This window comes from Hetaerina americana, unplaced genomic scaffold (assembly GCF_022747635.1).
Source record: "Hetaerina americana unplaced genomic scaffold, ioHetAmer1.1.p SCAF_23, whole genome shotgun sequence".
Taxonomy (NCBI): Eukaryota; Metazoa; Arthropoda; class Insecta; order Odonata; family Calopterygidae; genus Hetaerina; species Hetaerina americana.
The window spans coordinates 7,732,355-7,751,074 of record NW_027286797.1 but is presented as its reverse complement, the minus strand read 5'-3'; the positions used below and the strand labels follow the sequence as shown (position 1 = coordinate 7,751,074).

The window sequence follows — 18,720 nt, the reverse complement described above, 5'->3', positions numbered from 1 at the left end:
TACTATCTATAAAAGTTGGCGTCATTGAGGAACCAACCAATCGCCAATGCAGTATTTATGGATTTCAAGAAATTATTCGACAATATCCTGTGGAATAAATTGTTCCACGAAATTTAATCGCTATGGTATCAATGAGAAAATAATAATTTGGATAAGAGACTCTCGCCATATCGCAAACAAATAGTAATGCTCAACAGAGGTGGATTAACTTCAAAGAGTCCCCCGGGGGAAGTGTAATAGGGTCGCTTCTTTTCATGAAATACATTGGTGGCTTAATATCATACGTTTGTGCATGTATTATGGCATTTGACCAAAGTTAAGCAGAAACGTCGTTGATCGTCAATGCAATCTTACATTTTCATTGCAAAATCGTCACGTTCACTCGAATTCGTATGATAAAGATAGTGTCCCCACACCTTCGTCTGCCTCTGCGCCTGTCTGCGTCTCCGCTGAAGACATCATTGGGTGTAATGCACATGTATACATGGAAGGGTATTGAATATTCTCCCGAAAATTGAATTCCAATGACCAGACTTCTCGGGCTGTTCCTGCTGGATTGATACCAGGCCGTCGGGTACCAGGCCGTCCTTCGAGGAAAACACTCTCTAGTCCCAGAAACGGTAGCAATGAAAAAGCTTTTTCCTCGTCGGCCATTAGTCGAGCGACGCCGAATCTGTCGAACTTCATGGGTTAGCCAGACCACTACTAATCGTGTTCCGCAGGTTTTACCCAACCCTCGTAACTGTCTCCGTAAAAACGCTGATGTAAACACTTCATCGGACTCGTACGTAATGCGTGAAAGGCATGTATTAGTAAGTCTGTTGAAAGGCAAATTACTTAAAACTTGACTAGTTTCCCCTGGCAAATATTCTGTGTGTTCACGTCCCGTTTTTGACGATCAGCGTCATCTTCGGTTCTCCCACACTCATGATGCGCGTGTGCGGGACCCGAGCTGATGCGTCCCTAACTCCCAGAAAATGGCGCTGACCGCTGGTAGACCAATTACTAGTAACAGTGATTAACCCGTAGGATGGGTGATGGTAATCCAGTACTCAGAACAATGGCATCTGAAATCCACGCACCTGGGTTGGAGGTTCCTTTCTCCGGAAAATGAATATCGCTAGTTTCATCTGACAAGTATATTCGCTGATTTTTTAATCAATTTAGCCTTAAAAAGTCTGAAAAGAGAGTTTTATTGACGGGAATATTCAAAATTCAGGCACAGTTTAAAAAGAAATCGATGTTAAAATCTGGTAATAGTGAAATTTCTAAATGAAACTAGTAACAATAGTTTGTTTAATACGAGATACGGGTCTACAAAGTCTCATTTAAAACAAAACTCGAATCCAGGGACATTTTCATTAACGACGATATTCTTTCGGGCTTCATTTAATGGAATTCCTTCGCTATGTGTTCGCTGCCGCTGTTAGGCCACACCCGCACAAAACACATGCAAAACTAACTAATTCATGGCAATTCAAACCCACAGAGACGTACATAGGAAAACATAAAAAAATTAAAATATTTATAATTTACACGCATGCCAATACATATACTATCAACTACCTTACCAATTCAAATGCACGCGCGAATATACCCAATGTCTACTCAAGCGCTTAATCTTGTCCTGACTAGGATATGGAATGTCTTCACAATTTCTATAACGACTTTGATTTCTTACTTATATGATGCCCGATTGACCGCGAAGAAAATGAATATTTATATCCATCTGTACTGGAGTTTATTTCTCTTTTCTCATCTTTGTGGTCTGATATACCTATACACCCTCCCAAGGACTAAAAATTGGACGTCAGTCGTGCGTTCTGATGTCCCCTAGAACTATGTTGGTGGGAGAGATTGCTCCTGGAAGTGTGACAAAAGTCCGACAGGTCGAAGGTCAGGAGCGAGGTTACAGCTAGTCCACGCAGCGTCTGTTCCTCAGTGAGACGACAGCGAAGGGGCCTGATCCCAGAGGGGCGGCCATTGACTGATGGTGTTACGTTAAAAACACTAAGAAAGGCACCGGAACACCATCTCAATTATTATTCCCAAGAATATTATGATGGGCAATTTGGAGACTATGAGTCCTGGCAACCACGGGGCACGGTCCAGTCGGCCGTGTGTCGTGCCCGGTAGCGGAAAAGGCAAGGCTTCCGCGGTCGTCATCTCACGAAACCCTTGCAAAAGAAAACCGACAGCAGCAGGACAGAATTAGCAGAAGAAGACGACCAATTTACTCATAATGGGAACGTGGAATGTAAGGGCAATGTTGAGGACAGGAAAATTAGAGAATATTAAGCGATATATGGAAAGAGGAAATATTGATATTTTAGGTTTATGCGAGGTGAGATGGTAGGATAGCTTGGATTACTGGGGTGATAATTATAGAATTGTACAGCGGCGGGGACGAGAGCCAACGAAGGGTTGTCATAATATTGAATAAAGAGGTAGGAAGAAGCGTAGTCAACATAGAACAAGTAACGGATAGCATATTAATAGTAGAGATAAAAGCAGAACCGACGAACTTGGTTATTGTTTAGGTATGCATGCCAACGAGCAATCATAAGGAGGAAACAGTCTCGATAGGCTATAAGGTCAGTGAGAGAACATAATCGCGTGTGCTCCTGTAGGGCAGCATTTGATAGTGATGGGGAATTGGAATACGACGGTAGGCAAAGGAAGAGATTAGGTGAGGGACTAGAGGAAGATAGCTTAGGCCCAGGCATGCTGGAAGATGAGATAGAAAGGGCATTAAGGGAGATGATATCAAATAAGGCCGTGAGGGCACACAACATTACTGCGGAACTACTAAAACGTTTAGGAAAATGTGGAAGGGTCTAGATGGACAGAGAATCTTTGAGGAAGGAATCTGGGCGGAAGACTTTGTGAGATCAGTTCTCGTTCCTATTCCGAAAAAGGTAAAGGCTAAATCATGAGAGGACTACAGGACAATTAGTTTGATATCCCACGCAGCTAAAGTTGTTCTCAGGATCATAAACAAAAGGATAGAGAGTAGGGCAAATGATTACTTAGGGTAGGATCAGTTTGGGTCTAGGAAGGGGAGAGGTACGCGTGATGCCATTGCAGCAATGAGATTATTAATCGAGAGGAATATAGAATACAACCAGGAGGTATTTGCCTGTTTCGTAGATTTCGAAAAAGCGTTTGATAGAGTGAATTGGGAAAAATTAATGAGTATATTGCAGAAAATAGGAATAGATTGGAGGGGAAGGAGGCTAATCCGCAACCTGTAAATGTCTCAGACTGCACAGGTGCGAGTGGGGAAAGAGGAGTCCGGATGGGCAGTGTTAGGAAGAGGTGTAAGGCAGGAAGGCAAGGTTGCCCATTATCACCGTTGCTGTTCAACCTGTATGCAGAGGAAATGATTAAAGAGGCATGGGAAGAACTGGAGGTAGGAATAAAAGTGGGCAGGGGAATTTGTAAAATCAGTTAGGTTTGCTGATGACCAAGCTTTAGTTTGTCAGTCAGCCAAGGGGTTGCAAGCATTACTGAGTGAATGGAAAATTCAGTGCCACAGATATGGGATGAGAATCAATATTAATAAATCAAATAAACAAAGGTTATGCGATTTTCTAGAAAGAAAAAGGCTAAGCTAAATGTTAAAATAGGAGGGCAAAAGCTAGAGCAGGTAGAACAGTTGACGTATCTCGGTAGTGTTTTGGACCAACACGGTCAAAGTAGTTTGGACGTAAGGAGATGAATCGCGCTAGGCAAAGAGGCTTTCACAAGGAGGAGGGAGTTGATGAGGGGGGCGTTGAGTAAGGATGTTAAGAAAAGACTCGTAAAAGCTTTGATCTGGAGCGTAGCTATGTACGGCGCGGAAACGTGGTCATTGAAGCAGGAGGATAGACGTAGATTGGAGGCTTTTGAAATGTGGGTGTGGAGAAGAATGGAGAAGGTGAAATGGACAGAGAAGAAAACAAACGAAGTACTTGGTATGGTGGGCGAAGAGAGGGGTTTGTTGGGAGAAATCCTATGGAGGCTGGAAAAGTGGATGAAGGGCGTATTGATCGGCAGAGGGATGCTGAAGACTGTAATAAAGGGGAGAATGCTAGGTAAACGAGGAAAGGGCAGGAATATAATAGGAATGTTGGACGGGATTAAAGGAGGAAAGAAGTACACGGAGATGGAGGGGACTTGGTGTCGTGTAGGGAGCTGGACTCTGTTTTTTTGGAGTCACAAAATATTTATTTGGCAGTTGTGTTCATCCAAAACCTACCTTAAACGGTAGATTTCTTAATAATAATATCTAAATAGTGTGGGGCCGTAGTAATTCCTTTAGTGCCATTATTTTACTCGTTTGTTCTGAGCCTTTCGAAAAGTCTCGTTTGCTGTCTTCGCATCTCATGTGGCTCATTGTTTAATATCCCTAAAAGCCCTGTAACACTCGCCTTCTTATATTAAAACTTTTTATGAATCTGAAGGATAATCTCTGGATTTTATTAATGGACGCTATTCTTTTCGCCAAATTTTCTCCCAAGGATCCCAAATACTAGCGGAATATTCCAAATGAGGACTAACTAGAGCGAAATAACACCTCTCTTTTACTTTCTCATTATATTTCCCCACCACCCGTTCCATGAAGCCGAGTTTATTTAAAGTGGATCCGCATTTGTCCTGATACATGCTCCCTATGAAAGGCGTCGTCTTAGAACTACCCCCAAATATTTAACTTGGTCGGATGTAGTTAGCACTGAACTGTATTGCATAATTTATTTCCTGTTTGCCACTTACTTTGTTTCAAAATTAGGAAGGAAGGAATAGCTGCTAACCATGTAATACTCGTAATATATGTAGGCATGTCACACGATTGGTGCAACCTGCCTCGGCCTCGGTCGCCCCTTTCCTTGTGGTTTTTAGTGGATCGCGGGGTGCTTGAGGAAATAACGGGATTATATGTGTAATGGCTAGTGAACTACCAGCCCCTGCCACACGCTCTTGCGATGGCTTGCGGGGTACTATTTAGATGTAGACGGAGATGAGATTAAGTAATTACTGCAATTTTATTCCCCTCTTTTTTGTATTGCAAAGAAATATTTTATTGGGTAAAGTTAACACTTGTTTTGAATCAAGTCTTCCTTCAGCATATATATGTATGAATTTGCGCGTTATTTGAACATCTTAAGTGTATATTGTTTCCTTTTTCACATCCTCTCCCATATCATTCCTTTAACCCTTCCACACGCCCTTGAGGTGGCTTGCGGGGTATTATGTAGATGTAGATGTATGTAGAACCTTTTCCATCCCACCTGGTGATCACACCCACCGCCACACACCTTCTGGTTGATTGCCGGGGTATTTCTGTACCTAGATGGTTTCTCAGCCGAATTCGAGAGCGTCCTCCCGCCTCCATTCCTTCTGGGCGTCGCCCAATCGGAAGGAAGTAGTTACACCCCAGAGGCCTGAAATGTCCGCGTGTACTAGTGGCCACGTGTGAGAAAATGGAGCATCAAACCAGGGTAATATGTTATTCCGATCGGCTCAACGACCGCAAACAATACACTCACCCGTTTATATTCATTTTACGAGCATTCATTTTACGAGCTGAATTTACGAGACTGCGAATAATTGGCTAATTTCTAGCCCCGCGGGAAAGTCTCCTTTCTTCAATCACGTTCCATTCTCCTTAGTCGATAATTTTAACGCCGACGCCCAGTGGGTGGTCATTAATTTGCTTGTGTCGGGATTTCATGCATTTGGAGCATCAAAGTGTTATTTTTCGGTATTATCTCGGACAATGGGCAAAATTTCGAATAATCTGCACGCGTTTTAATTTTGTCTCGGTTCAACTCAACGGGAACGTAAATTACACTCGGTGGGATTCCTCCGACGGGCGTCGTTCCCGGGAAAGGCAGAGACGGGAAACGGCATCGGATTCATCGCCCGCCTAGATGGCGACCACAAGGCAATTGCTCAGTACTACGAACTGCATTGCATGAAATTGCAAAACCATCACGTGAGATTCATTTGCTCGATCAAGGAGCGCAGGAAGTGATTTGTGAGAGACCACGCAGACATTCATTTAGAAAGAAACGACATTATATACGTGTATTTCATTACTTGAAAAAAATATCACGGATATTGAACAGCCTCATGCATCCCAAGCAAACGAAAACACGTGGGCAACAAATGGCGACGGTGAAGTCAGAGGAGGCATTCGACAGTGAAAACTGCAGTCATCATTTCAAAAAGGTATTCCGATGCAGTAGAAATATTCTCGGATAAAATGCAGGAGGAATACTTAAAATATCACTCAGAATTAAGAACGTGTGATTATCCTCCGAAGGTACGAGTAAATAAATTCTTCACCGTATTCCCAAGGCCTTCTGGACTTCTTGAACAGGGTAAAACTTCTAATGTTTGACGCCTATTGTCACCCTCCAAGCCGCTAGGAGGGTACCCACCGCTAGGGTACGTGGCGGAGGATAATTTCACACCACACATGCAGCATAAAATTAGAGTTATGCTTAAAAGTAGGCCACAAAAGGAAATGCAAAAGTATTTAAAAAATAGGAATCATTTTCACGACATCTAACGTGCAATACTTAATGCGAGCGTAAAATACCTTCTCCGGAGATGAATAACAAGCTGCTAGTAATAAGAACAATTAAAAATGGTTGGGTAACATGGATGATCCAATCCGTTGATTTTAACGAGGGTTCTAGCGGCAATGTGGTCATGATCTGCACGTGGACGAGTGAGCAATCAAAACTATTTCTTCCAGTGTCATACTTGGGACGCGAACCAAAAAACCAGCTACAATTAGACCAAACAAATGAAGGAGTGTCGTGCAACACGCAAGTTCGACACAAGGCACGGCATTGTCGTAACGCACAAATGGACAAGCACTCCTTCCTTGAAGGGAACAAATCACTGGTGCGGGATCTCAATGAGCTCGTTAACGACGTCGAGGCGTTCGTTCCTCGAAAACACACTTAGCGGGTGGATTCCCGAAGGCGAACAAGGCTAGAAGGGAAGCTTGCGTCACTCCAATTGGGGAAGGAAAGAAAAAGGCAAAAATCTCTCGAAACTCCCAGGCAATCTCCCTAATTTTTACCCCTCTCTCCTCTTTGACCAGTGACACAGAGGGAAATACAATGACATTTCATCGGAAGATTCCACCGGCGGGATTAAATGAAGAGGGATATGGGTGCCATAACTTCAAGTATTCTCTCACATAATATGCAACACAGTGGCTCTTCACACGAATAATATGCAACCAGAAAGGGAACAAAACGTGACCACTCCTTATTTCTACGCTCCAAAAGCAAAATTCACTCGAACACAGCCATTAATAATTGGTTTAGATGCATGCGGGTAAGTGTGCGAGTGTTTATACATGAGCAATTATGAATCTGCAGTTATCTATTAATCAATATTTTACGGGGTCTAATAAATGGCCATATTTTCGATGGAACACTCCAATCAAAACGCCAGTATCGGCGGGTTGCTTAGGCGTGGATGTGCAGTTCACCAGTTGCAGGATGTGCGCCAGTTACATAAAGACACACCTTGGACACGACCGGCACAGCTTGGGAATAATCAAATCATGTGACACAGAATTGAAATGTTGAATCAAGATATTCTAAAATCGGGATGACGATGCAGACAAGAAGGGGCGACCTTTTTGGATTTTAAGAAATATTTCAATAAAGCCCCAAGATTGTCTATGATATTCACAAGTTGCTAGGGTGAATAGAATAAGTGAAATGATAGAAAAATGCATTCCAGCCTTTGCCGATTGCAAATTAAAACAAGAGAAGGTGGCTTAAAAAACTACATCCGCATCTCAAAGTTTCTCGACATGCCCCTCGGGGAAGTTCTGGATCCCGTAGCTGTTATTACAAACATACTGTCCAATGAAAAAGGCTCTTTATAGTCTTCGTCGTAGACTCCGTAAGTTACATAGAGATAAGGAGCAATGCAGATGGCGAAACAACTTCAAGCGATCGAAACAGGATTGGCTAATTGCGTACTTAATGCGGTCCAGAGTTAAATGAAAAAAATGTGGCAATGAATTTCTCTTAGAGGAGACTGCCATACCGAAGCTGACATAATCGGAGGAGCTCAAAGGTTTGTTGCCAACCACCACGGACGGACGGCCTTTGGTTGCCACCGTCTCGGACTGGAGGCACAAGCTGATAATGACGCCTCCAAGAAGGAGCCACTATTTACGAATGCGAGCAAATATATATTCATCTGCATGGATAAGATCATATTTATTCATAAACGGCTGATATCATAACACCTCCCGCCATATTCCCCAGCGGCGGATTGAAAAGTATTCCGTAGAAATACTTTTAAAAGCCACGCTAGCCATATTTGTGTGAAATGGCAATGGAAAGCTTAAAGGAAAGAACGTCCCGTCGTTTGGGCCTGCATTGGAATACGCCGCTGAAATTTGGGACTAATCCCACAAATACTGATCGAGAGGTGGACAAAAAAATACGGAAAGAATGATTGGTTTGGGAACACCGGCCAGAAAAGTGTTCAATAATTTACAGCCCGGGTTATAGGAAAGTCTTTAAAGACGAATCGGGTCACCATCGGATGGAATATATCACCAAGTATCAATCTTGAACATCTGCTCCCTCAAAAATATCGAAAACTAATGAGTTCGATAGCAAATTCAAGGGAAACTATCATATCCGTAATTAGTTAGCACCACTCGTCCCGCAAAGAAAAATGTATGAGGTCGATGAAACAACTCCAGTAGTGCTCTGCATTGCAGGTCGGAAAGTATTGCCAAAATTGTTTGAGGGGTTTATGCACTGAAACAAACACGAAATATACGGTAACGACATTGGTTAATAAAAATAAATCCCTCAAACACTTTTTGTCACACCCGTAATGAGCGTGACAAAAAATGTTTGAGAAGGGATTAAATACTTTTGTGGGGATTTACGAGTAAGTCAATGTCAGATACGGCTTAGGATTCATTTCCTCCTCACACAATATACCATCATGACAGGGAGCGCGGAATATTAGAAATAAACACAATATTTACCCTTCACCGACTTCCGCTTTATTTTCATGGTATTTACCCCGAGACCGCTGTCATAGACCTTCATGTAGTCGCAAGAAATAATGAGCTCTACGGCCTCTCAATAAAGAAGAAAGGGGAAGAAAACTCCAATGGCCGTAAGGATTAGTTGCCAACCTCTCGTCAGACCAAATGTTGTGTTGGTGTGACGGGAATCACGTCACACCAACACACACCACCACAGAGGGTATTCTGGTCGAGAGGTTGTGGTTGGTCCCTGACGTGATTCCCGTCACACCAACACAACATTTGGTCTGACGAGAGATTGGCAACTAATCCTTACGGCCATTGGAGTTTTCTTCCCCTTTCTTCTTCATGTAGTCGTCAACCAGTGGAAAGTTTTGAATAAAATTTACACGACAGCTACATATTTGAATGAAAGTTACTCATGGATTCGTCCTCTCGAGTATTTTATCATGATTTTGGGTGTAAAACGGAAGAATAAAATATTTTTTTACCTCTATTCGAGCATTTTCTGTCCCAATTACGTCACATTCTCATCGCTATGGAAAATTCGATTTTACGGTCTCATCACTGGCCATAGCAACAGCGAAGCATTCCTCCCAAGCCTTTCGGGTCAACTTCTTTTCCCTCCGGCCGCCATTAACCTCCCTCAACGCCCGTCGCCTCCTTTCCCTCCCCTCCACCTCATTCCCCTCTCCCCAGGCACTTGACACTCCCCCCTCCCCTCGCCTACCCGCCCCCTCCACGGCCCCGTGGCGTGATCCGGCCGACGCGAAGGAAAAGGACTCGTCAACTGCAGCGGGGTGGAGGGGGGGGAAGGCTAACTTTGTTTACTAGTAAACCATATGATGAGAGAGGGAGGGCGAGGGCCCGCGCGATTGGCTCCTTCCCCGGTGACGTAGCTCCTTCCCCTCATCAGTTCGCTTCCCCTCCCCTCCCTTCGCTGGGAGAGTACAAGAACTGTCCGCCACTGGAATCGGTCAGTACGTAAACGTCGGGGGACGCGAGCTGTAGTGCCAAAGAGCAGAGCAGAGGAACGCTACTTGTTGCACAGAATCGAAGAAGCCAGTACATCCCAGTGGTTACATTTTGTGCAACAGGCGTAGTATTTGGAAATGTGATAAGACTGAATTGGAGTAACTTTCGACTGAGCTTCCATCCAGAAATTTTCACCTTGGCCACGCGTGTGAGTCAGCATCGCTTACCAAAGCAACATCTTTTCCCCCAAAGTGCCGTGCCCACAGTGCCCGCGATGCGGATGGAGATACTTTCGGCAGCGGACTTCCTCGTCCATCTCTTGCGCCTCAACCAAAACAGAATGTCGGAGTCACAGCTGGAGTTGTTTAAGGCGTCACTGACGGAAGTTCTCCGTCGGCGGTACCGCGACCACTGGTTCCCCGAGAGGCCCACCCGAGGGTCCGGCTACCGCTGCTTGCGAATCAACGGCAAAATGGACCCCGTCATCGCACAAGCTGGGGAGTCCGTCGGACTTCCAGGGCCATACCTTCACAGTCTGTTTCCATCGGAGCTCACCATGTGGATAGATCCTCGGGAGGTGTCTTACCGTATCGGCGAGAACGGATCCATCTGTGTTCTCTACGAGGAGAAGTCAAGTCCTGACAGCGTTGAGTACGTCCTGGATCGAGTTGGTGCGCCCGGTAAAGAGAATTCATGCAAAGAATCCCTCCGGAGTGCGTATTTATTCCTTGAAGCTCAAGGGGTTCCCTTCGAGCAAATGGCACCCTACGTGTCCAGTTGAGATGTTTTCCGGGTCTCGGGAAATCTTCGAAGCTGCTCTACGACTCCCCACCTTTCTGCCAAGTTGTGAAGCCCCCGCGATCTCACCCTCGTTCTTTAAGTCACTATCCAGTCAACTCATTGAGGGACCAAATGCGTGTTTTGACCTCTAGCTGACGATGAGATTCCATTGGAGTCGAGAATTGGTCAGGTTTTTACATCGGTCATTTCGCATGTAAGGGGAAATATTTTTAATACCAACATCGAAAGTGTTGATCTGATACACGGAGAGATGTGCGTGTGTGTGTGTGTGCTTACAATATTCCTGTGATTTCATTAAAAGATTGAATATGATGGGGCTAACAAACTGACAGGGTATGAAAATGGTACTTATTGCACCAATGGGCTGCCATATCGCTGTCCCGATACGGAATATCCTTTGTATCTTTCAGAGACATGGAAGACTGTACAAAGAATGGACTAACTTACATAAGGTACAAAGCTGAAAATAGCAGACTGTGATTTTGGTAACAGTATTTTATTTCTTTACAAGGATTTTGTGAACCAGTTGAGTGGATAGTTTCGAGTATCAAAACTTTCATTTAAAATTGAATAATGATAATAAATAATAATAATTGCTGCATTATGACAAATGTATTGATTTTATGTAAATAATTTTGTTTAATTCAAAAATCGTCCATGAATTTACGTACACATGATTTTTGTACAGTGAAATAAAATGTAAACTATATCTAATTGTTCCTTAGTTCTTATTCATGACTACATAGATTATCAGGGGTGAATTAGTTATTCTTTGCATCGGGTAAGGCGAACTGGTGAGTACAGCCTTCGGTTCTTAAATTGGATCCCACCAGTTGCTAGGGGAAATCGTAGAGAAGTAGCGACGTATCACCTATCCTCGGATTCAATCACAAGGTAAGCATAAGAAGAATTCCTTTCATTTGTTCGTGTTGTGCCCTTTCGAGGTCTTTCACTCGAATGTAATGACAAAGACATGGCTAGTTTGTCACATTAGTGTTTGGTTGTATTTTTGATTGCTAAACGAAGATGAAGAATCATTTTGTGTAAAGTGAGTGATGTGTTGTAATTACTTCGAAGATTCGTGTTTAATCTTGTGTTTTATTCCTTTGTTATGGTGCGCTTTTTTGGGAAGTGGTATAAATGTTAGAATAGTGTGGTTACATTGTGGAATATAGGCATTAGTCCTATGTATCAAAGAAGCCTTGTAGTATTTAATGTGTCAACGCAGACTACCGAAGAATGTGCAGGATATTTTAATCAACGTTGCTCCACTCTCGTGTTTTGATCGAGTGATTATGATCAGGTATGTGGGAATATTTTGTTCGTTTACGCGAGTATTGCCAGGGTTTTTCTTTCCTAATGCAGGCTCTCGAAAAACATGTTTCCTAGTCCGAGACCCTGTTATTAGCTATCCCAGATATTGAAAGGCCTGGGTCGTATTTGCTACTGTTTATGTATTTCATAGGAATGCCATGTGATGCACCCCTTCGTGTATTTACTAATAATGCGTCCGCCATCTTGGTCCACGGAAACGACGCGCGGTGAACATCGAGCCTTCGTTGTTATAATTACTGGGTGGGACTCGTAGCTGTAAACTGCATGCTGAAATTTTGTCGCCCTCAGTTTTTTTCACGATTTTAATAGTTTTTTTAACTTTGGACAGTATTGACCTTAGCGGATAATGCAGCTCTCACTTCCACAACTAACTTCAACTCGACGAACTTGATATCATGGTATGTAGTTTCTATATCTTCCGTTGCACTTCAACCAATTGCAAACGGGGAACGCTTTTCATGGCTAAATAACTACTCGGGCTCGCTGACTTTCTTTCCCGATGGCAATGATTCCTACTTGAGCTTTCCCTTAAGCGTGAGCAACAACATGGCGTCTGATTCTATTGTACTTCCATTTTGATGTATATTTAAAGGGGGTAACTGTATAAACTCTTGATTTTTCTGTTAGGGAATATTGGCTGATGCGGTAAACGTTAAATGACAAAGGGAATCATATGTTTTAACAGTTTCTTCGTGATCTGGCTAGGGCATAAGGGTGTGGGAAAGTGACCATAATCTCATATGGTTTAACTATTGGAAAATTAAAGGAATGTTTGAGTTTTATGAACTATGATAATCCAAGTGCGATGAAAGGTATTTTCCGTGATGTATCCAGGAATTTAAATTTCTTTCCAGTACCACTGTCTATTGAAATATGAGATTAGTTGCCGGCCTCGCTGGCGGCGGGGCAACGTCCTCGTCCAACTTCTGCCAAACCTTGGGTTCCGGGTTCGATTCCCACTTGGGTGGGTTTTCCTCCACCTGGGTTTTAGGGAGTTCGTGTAATTGTCTCTATTCTTTTCAATGTTATTAGTCGACGTAAAGGCTTAAAAGTGATGTTTTCGAGCTAAGGCTAAAGAAATAAATGGATTTGCAAACGTGATAGCTGACCTTACGATACGGTCATTAAAGTAATTTCCAATAAATGGAGGATCTGAGGGTTATCATCCCCGGAAGCGATTAACTTTCGCCGGTAGAATTCAAGTTCATCATATATTGATTTTCTTAAAAATGCGAGGTTTTCGCCCTTGGCGCAGGTTGTTGGATTCTGTTACCTCAATCATTACTTGTGTGTTGTCATTAATATTATTTCTCGCCTTTTCACTCTACACGGCGGAAAATTAATATCCATGTATGGTTGTGGTAGTTAAATTTGCTTGCTTCTTCCGCGTTTCCATACCGTCCTCGGGTATATTCTAATTCCGCAATCAGCTGCGGACAACTAAATCACGAAGAGGAAACTGCGACAATAATCTTCAAAAACTGTTTCATGGTGGACTTTCTGTAGGTGTCCTTAAGTTTAGGGCCCTAACCTTTAAAGTAACTATTTTCCTCCTCGATTTCTTGAGAAAAAGAAGACTAAGAATAAATCACAAGAAGATGGTAGAGGTGGAATCGCACGTTTTCGCAATGAAATATCGCTATGTTACGATTTTCTCCACCAATTCCCAGCCATGTCTTGGGGAATGTCAGTATCCAGGTGCAGTATGAAACCCAAGTGAACGCAAAACCTGGATGGAGACATTTTTATGTCGAGTTTATTGTTACTGCAATTTTTACCCTAAAGTAATTGTTTGGTCAAAAAGGACCGGGTACAATTAATGCTGCAAATTTTGAGCATGGTTGGCATCTTCTAACTAAGGGATGAATTTTCATTACAGTTTTTTACAATGGTGACGTTATTTCAATTTTCCTCCCTAATGATTCATCGTTTCCTTTTGCCTAATTGGGAATAATTATACTCTTTCGACCTTCATGAGCCAGATTCAGCCTCGGTTTTATAAACTTCCGTATGCGTAGCCATCCCCCTTGCCTCATGGTGGGGTGAAAGTCCCCCACAGCATCGTCACTCCGCTTCCGTGGACCCGTTGCACCCGGGGAGTTACCACCCTGCCGCCGGGTCTGGAGAGGAGGGAGAGGGTTCTTCGAGGCGCGGCCCCCGTGCAGACCGTCGCTCTGCGCCTCGGGGAAATCCCATATCGGCGGCCCCCCGCGAGGGAGCCTCGTTCCCGATGCCCTGATGCATGGGAAAACCCGGTCGGGGGTTCGCGCTCTACTTTTTGTTCACGCCCCAACGCAACGCCAGACGACGTCGGAACGTGGCCAAGCAGCGCTTCGAGGAGGCGCGGGCAATCGCGTTTCGAGAAAGGGAACACAGTCGAATTCGGAGTGTTTCTGCGAGGAACGCGGACGGGCGTCCCCTAGGTCGTCGCGAGCGGGTCGTCGTCGCAGTGGAACTTGGCCGCTTGGTTGTTGGAACTGCCGCAATCCACACAGCCTCTCTCCTCAGCGCCCAAAACCCGGTTTTCCTCCCTCTTAGCAAGAAGGCGAGACGCAGTCATTTCGATTTCTGAGTCAAGGTTGTTTACTTTCGCTCTACATATATTTATGCTTCGTTCGATTGGATATACGTCGGCTGCGAGAGCGGCTTTAGGAGTGCGCGGCTGCGGGAGTGGAGCCCAGCGGAGAAAGTGTTAGTTAAAGCATTGGCTGGAAGTTAAAGGCGATGTGCTGATTTAGTCGACGATTGTTCAGAAAGCGTCACGGTTGAACATGGGGGCTATAAGTAAGTAATTTGGAAAGAGAGATATTTTTTCCAATTTCGCAAATAATAGTCCCTGTTTGTAAAGAAATAATTGATTTTAGGTGATGTTTGCACGTTCATCGCAGGGATTCGTTATTGCAGCGAGCGTTAAGGATACGTGTGCTGAGATGTTCCATTCTTTTACTCAACCTTGACAGTTGCAAAAGACTAATCAATTTATTCTTAAAATATATTTATTTTGTATGGATTTAACATTTTTCGAAATATTTTGTGAGAATAAAATCCAGATTACTGTTTATCTAAATAATGGAGTTGCATTTAAATAATGGAGTTGAACCCTGCAGTTTTATGAACCGAGGCGCATTCAAAAGCAATGGGTTCTACATTGGTGACCCAGATGCATCGCAAACCCTGGATTCAGTTGATTCGGACATTTATTTTGCCGAAAGGAGTGTACATAGCTAGTACACGAGTAGCAACAATACACGAGTGATCAGATTCAGCATATCTGATTCAATTTTGCTGGTTATATCCGTCGTAAGTTATATTACTAAATCATTGCATGTTATACCTGTCTGCAGACATCTCCATCTTACCCAACAATACGATTTCCAGGTGTGTGGAAGGGGGTGCCAGGTCACTTCAACAACATCAAGGTAAATGGTTAAGGCACTAGGTTCATCATCGCGCAGCTAGTGCAGCATTGGTGGGTAAGATTGGTGTGTAACATCCCCTATGGATGTGGGCACAAATTTTACAATGGGAAAGAGTTCCTCAAATCTCCCGGTTCGCCTACAGTCGCTGTCAATCAATCGGCGAATGAAAAGCTTGGTTTCAAGTTATACGTAACGATGGCAGCGGTAGAATAAGTGCGAGGCACGGGGATGAGTGGGGACGTTTACAGTCCACCACTGATCATAACTTAGGCAGTTACTTTGAGTAGTAAATGTGTTTTGAAACGTTGATGTTAGCAAATTTTGGTGCGAAATAACTATAATTTGATACCAGGTGGTTTTTAATGCAATAAGAAACTTGGGGAACATTTATTTTGGATCCCTCGAATATCGATGGCCCCCTCGGCCAATGTCCATTTACGAAGAAAATCGTTACGAACAGTTGCAGAACAATGACGAAAGTTAAGAATATCAAGTTATATTTGTATTAATACTTTATTCAACTAGTAAATAATTATTTCGCTTTTTCTCGAGCAGTGTTCTTAAGGTGGGAAGGAAAAGGCCGAATAAATCAATTTCTTCGAAAGGGCGGCGGGAGAAATGAGAAAAGCTATAATCCATTTATCACAGAAAGAGCCCAGACAATGAACAGCCGGATATATTTTGGGTTGAAAAATTATCCATTCACGATCGGTCTGGACGAACCACATAAAGGTCGAATTTAATTAGGAAGCTTTTCGTGGGGAGGACACATCAGGAGACTATACTTGTCAGGCCAAAAGAAAATGAGTTTCATTGAACGGTTTGTAAGGAAATTTGATATGGTATGGCATAACCAGAATATAAGTTGGTGAAGGGTAGCTTTCAGCCCTCTACCCCCTCTCAGTACTAAGCCCGACGGGGGCTTGTGAAATGGACGTGTCAGCATGGTAGGGGGCCAGTGCCGCCAATGGTGTCCCGGGAAGACCTGGTGCCCGAAAAATCACACAGCTTGGGTGGAGTTGCAAGTCACCAGAGAGGCTTGCTGAACCGAACTTCGGGTTGATTAATTTGTCTTCCTCCCTTCCGCCCAACATACTCCCCTCAATTACAGTCTTCAACATCCCGCTGCCGGTCAAAACCCCCTTCATCCACTATTCCTGCCTCCATAGGATTTCTCCCAACAAACCCCTCTCTTCGCCCACCATACCTAGTACTTCATTTGTTTTCTTCTCCGTCCATTTCACCTTCTCCATTCTTCTCCACACCCACATTTCAAAAGCCTCCAACCTACGTCTATCCTCCTGCTTCAATTACCACGTTTCCGCGCCGGACATAGCTACGCTCCATATCAAAGCTTTTACGAGTCTTTTCTTAACATCCTTACCCCACGTCCCCGTCATCAACTCCCTCCTCCTTGTGAAAGCCTCTTTGCCTAGCGCTATTCTTCTCCTTACGTTCCCACTATTTTGACCGTACAAGTCTAAAACACTTCCGAGATACTTAAGCTGTTGTACCTGCTCCCGTTTTTGCCCTCCTTTTTAATGTTTGGCTTAGCCTTTTTCTTTCTGTAAAATCGCATAACCTTTGTTTATTTGATTTATTAATATTGATTCTCATCCCATATCTGTGGCACTGAATTTTCCATTCACTCAGTAATGCTTGCAACCCCTTGGCTGACTGACAAACTAAAGCTTGGTCATCAGCAAACCTAACTGATTTTACCAATTCCCCGCCAACTTTGATTCCTACCTCCACATCTTCCCATGCCTCTTTAATCATTTCCTCTGCATACAGGTTGAACAGCAACGGTGATAATAGGCAACCTTGCCTTAAACCTCCTCCTAACACTGCCCATCCGGACTCCCCGTTTCCTACCCGCCCCTGAGCAGTCTGAGACATGTACAGGTTGCGGATTAGCCTCCTTTCCCTCCAATCTCTTCTTATTTTCTGCAGAATACTCATTAATTTTTCCCATTTCACTCTATCAAACGCTTTTTCCAAATCTACGAAACAGGCAAATACCTCCTGGTTGTGTTCTATATTCCTCTCGATTAATAATCTCATAACCGCAATGGAATCACGCGTACCTCATATTATAATCATATATAATCATAATAGCAAGAAACCGAAGTCACTTTAGAAATATTAAAAACTTTGAATTTACAAGTCGGAACAAAATTAAACACTATAGAGATGTTAGGTATACTTTCAGGTGCATGTGTATGTTAGTTGGTAGTTTGAGTGTTTGCATGTGTGTGGGGTGTAAGTGTTCATGCATGAATGTATGCCATGTTTTTTTTTTTTTATATATGATTTTGTCGTTATTGCATGCGATTTTTTTTTTTATTATTTTTCTTTTCTAAATTATGGGTGGTGTCCTAGCACCCCCCGCCACACGCCCTTGCGGCGGCTTGCGGGGTATTGAGTAGATGTAGATGTAGACCTCTCCCCTTCCTAAACCCAAACTGATCCTACCCTAAGTAATCATTTGCCCTACTCTCTATCCTTTTGTTTATGATCCTGAGAACAACTTAAGCTGCGTGAGATATCAAACTTATCGTCCTGTAGTCCTCATTTGATGTAGCCTTTACCTTTTTCGCAAAAGTAACTAAAACTGATCTCACACAGTCTTCCGGCCAGATTCCTTCCTCATAAATACTACGAATCAGCCCATATAGCCTCTTCCTCCCAAATTTTCCTAAACATTTCAATAGTTCCGCGGGAATGTCATCCACCCCCACGGCCTTCTTTAGTTTCATCCCCCTTAATGTCCCTTCAATCTCATCGTCTAGTATGCCTGGTCCTAAGCTATCTTTCTCTACGTCATGTTCCTTTTCTCTGTCTAACTTTATAGGTCAAAGTTCTTTACCACACAGTTCTTCTATATATTCCTTCCATTTATCTTGGATCTTTCCTGCGTCAACTATTATTTTACCCGCCTTATCTCTAACTGTTACCATCGATCTTCCTTTCTTACTTCCCGATAACGATTAACTTTGCTGTACAGCGCACCGACTTCACCCTTCCTCTGCAGACTTTCCATCTCCTCGCACTGCGTCTTCCACCAAGCTTCTTTTGCTTTATTTGTTGCCCGCCTCGATTTATTGTTTAATTCTTTGTACTTAATTTTGCCTAACTCTGTATATATAGCTTTAAACA

The 18,720-nt window shown here is 43.3% G+C and overlaps 1 protein-coding gene across 1 annotated transcript; it reads left to right on the top strand.

The window, feature by feature from the left end:
- The first annotated feature begins 10,004 nt into the window (after nucleotides 1-10,004).
- LOC139689410 (protein BTG2-like) lies at nucleotides 10,005-11,521 on the top strand. Its single transcript, XM_071586510.1, has one exon. The coding sequence runs from the start codon at nucleotides 10,281-10,283 to the stop codon at nucleotides 10,785-10,787; it is 507 nt and encodes a 168-aa protein (XP_071442611.1). The 5' UTR covers nucleotides 10,005-10,280; the 3' UTR covers nucleotides 10,788-11,521.
- Nucleotides 11,522-18,720: the final 7,199 nt, after the last annotated feature.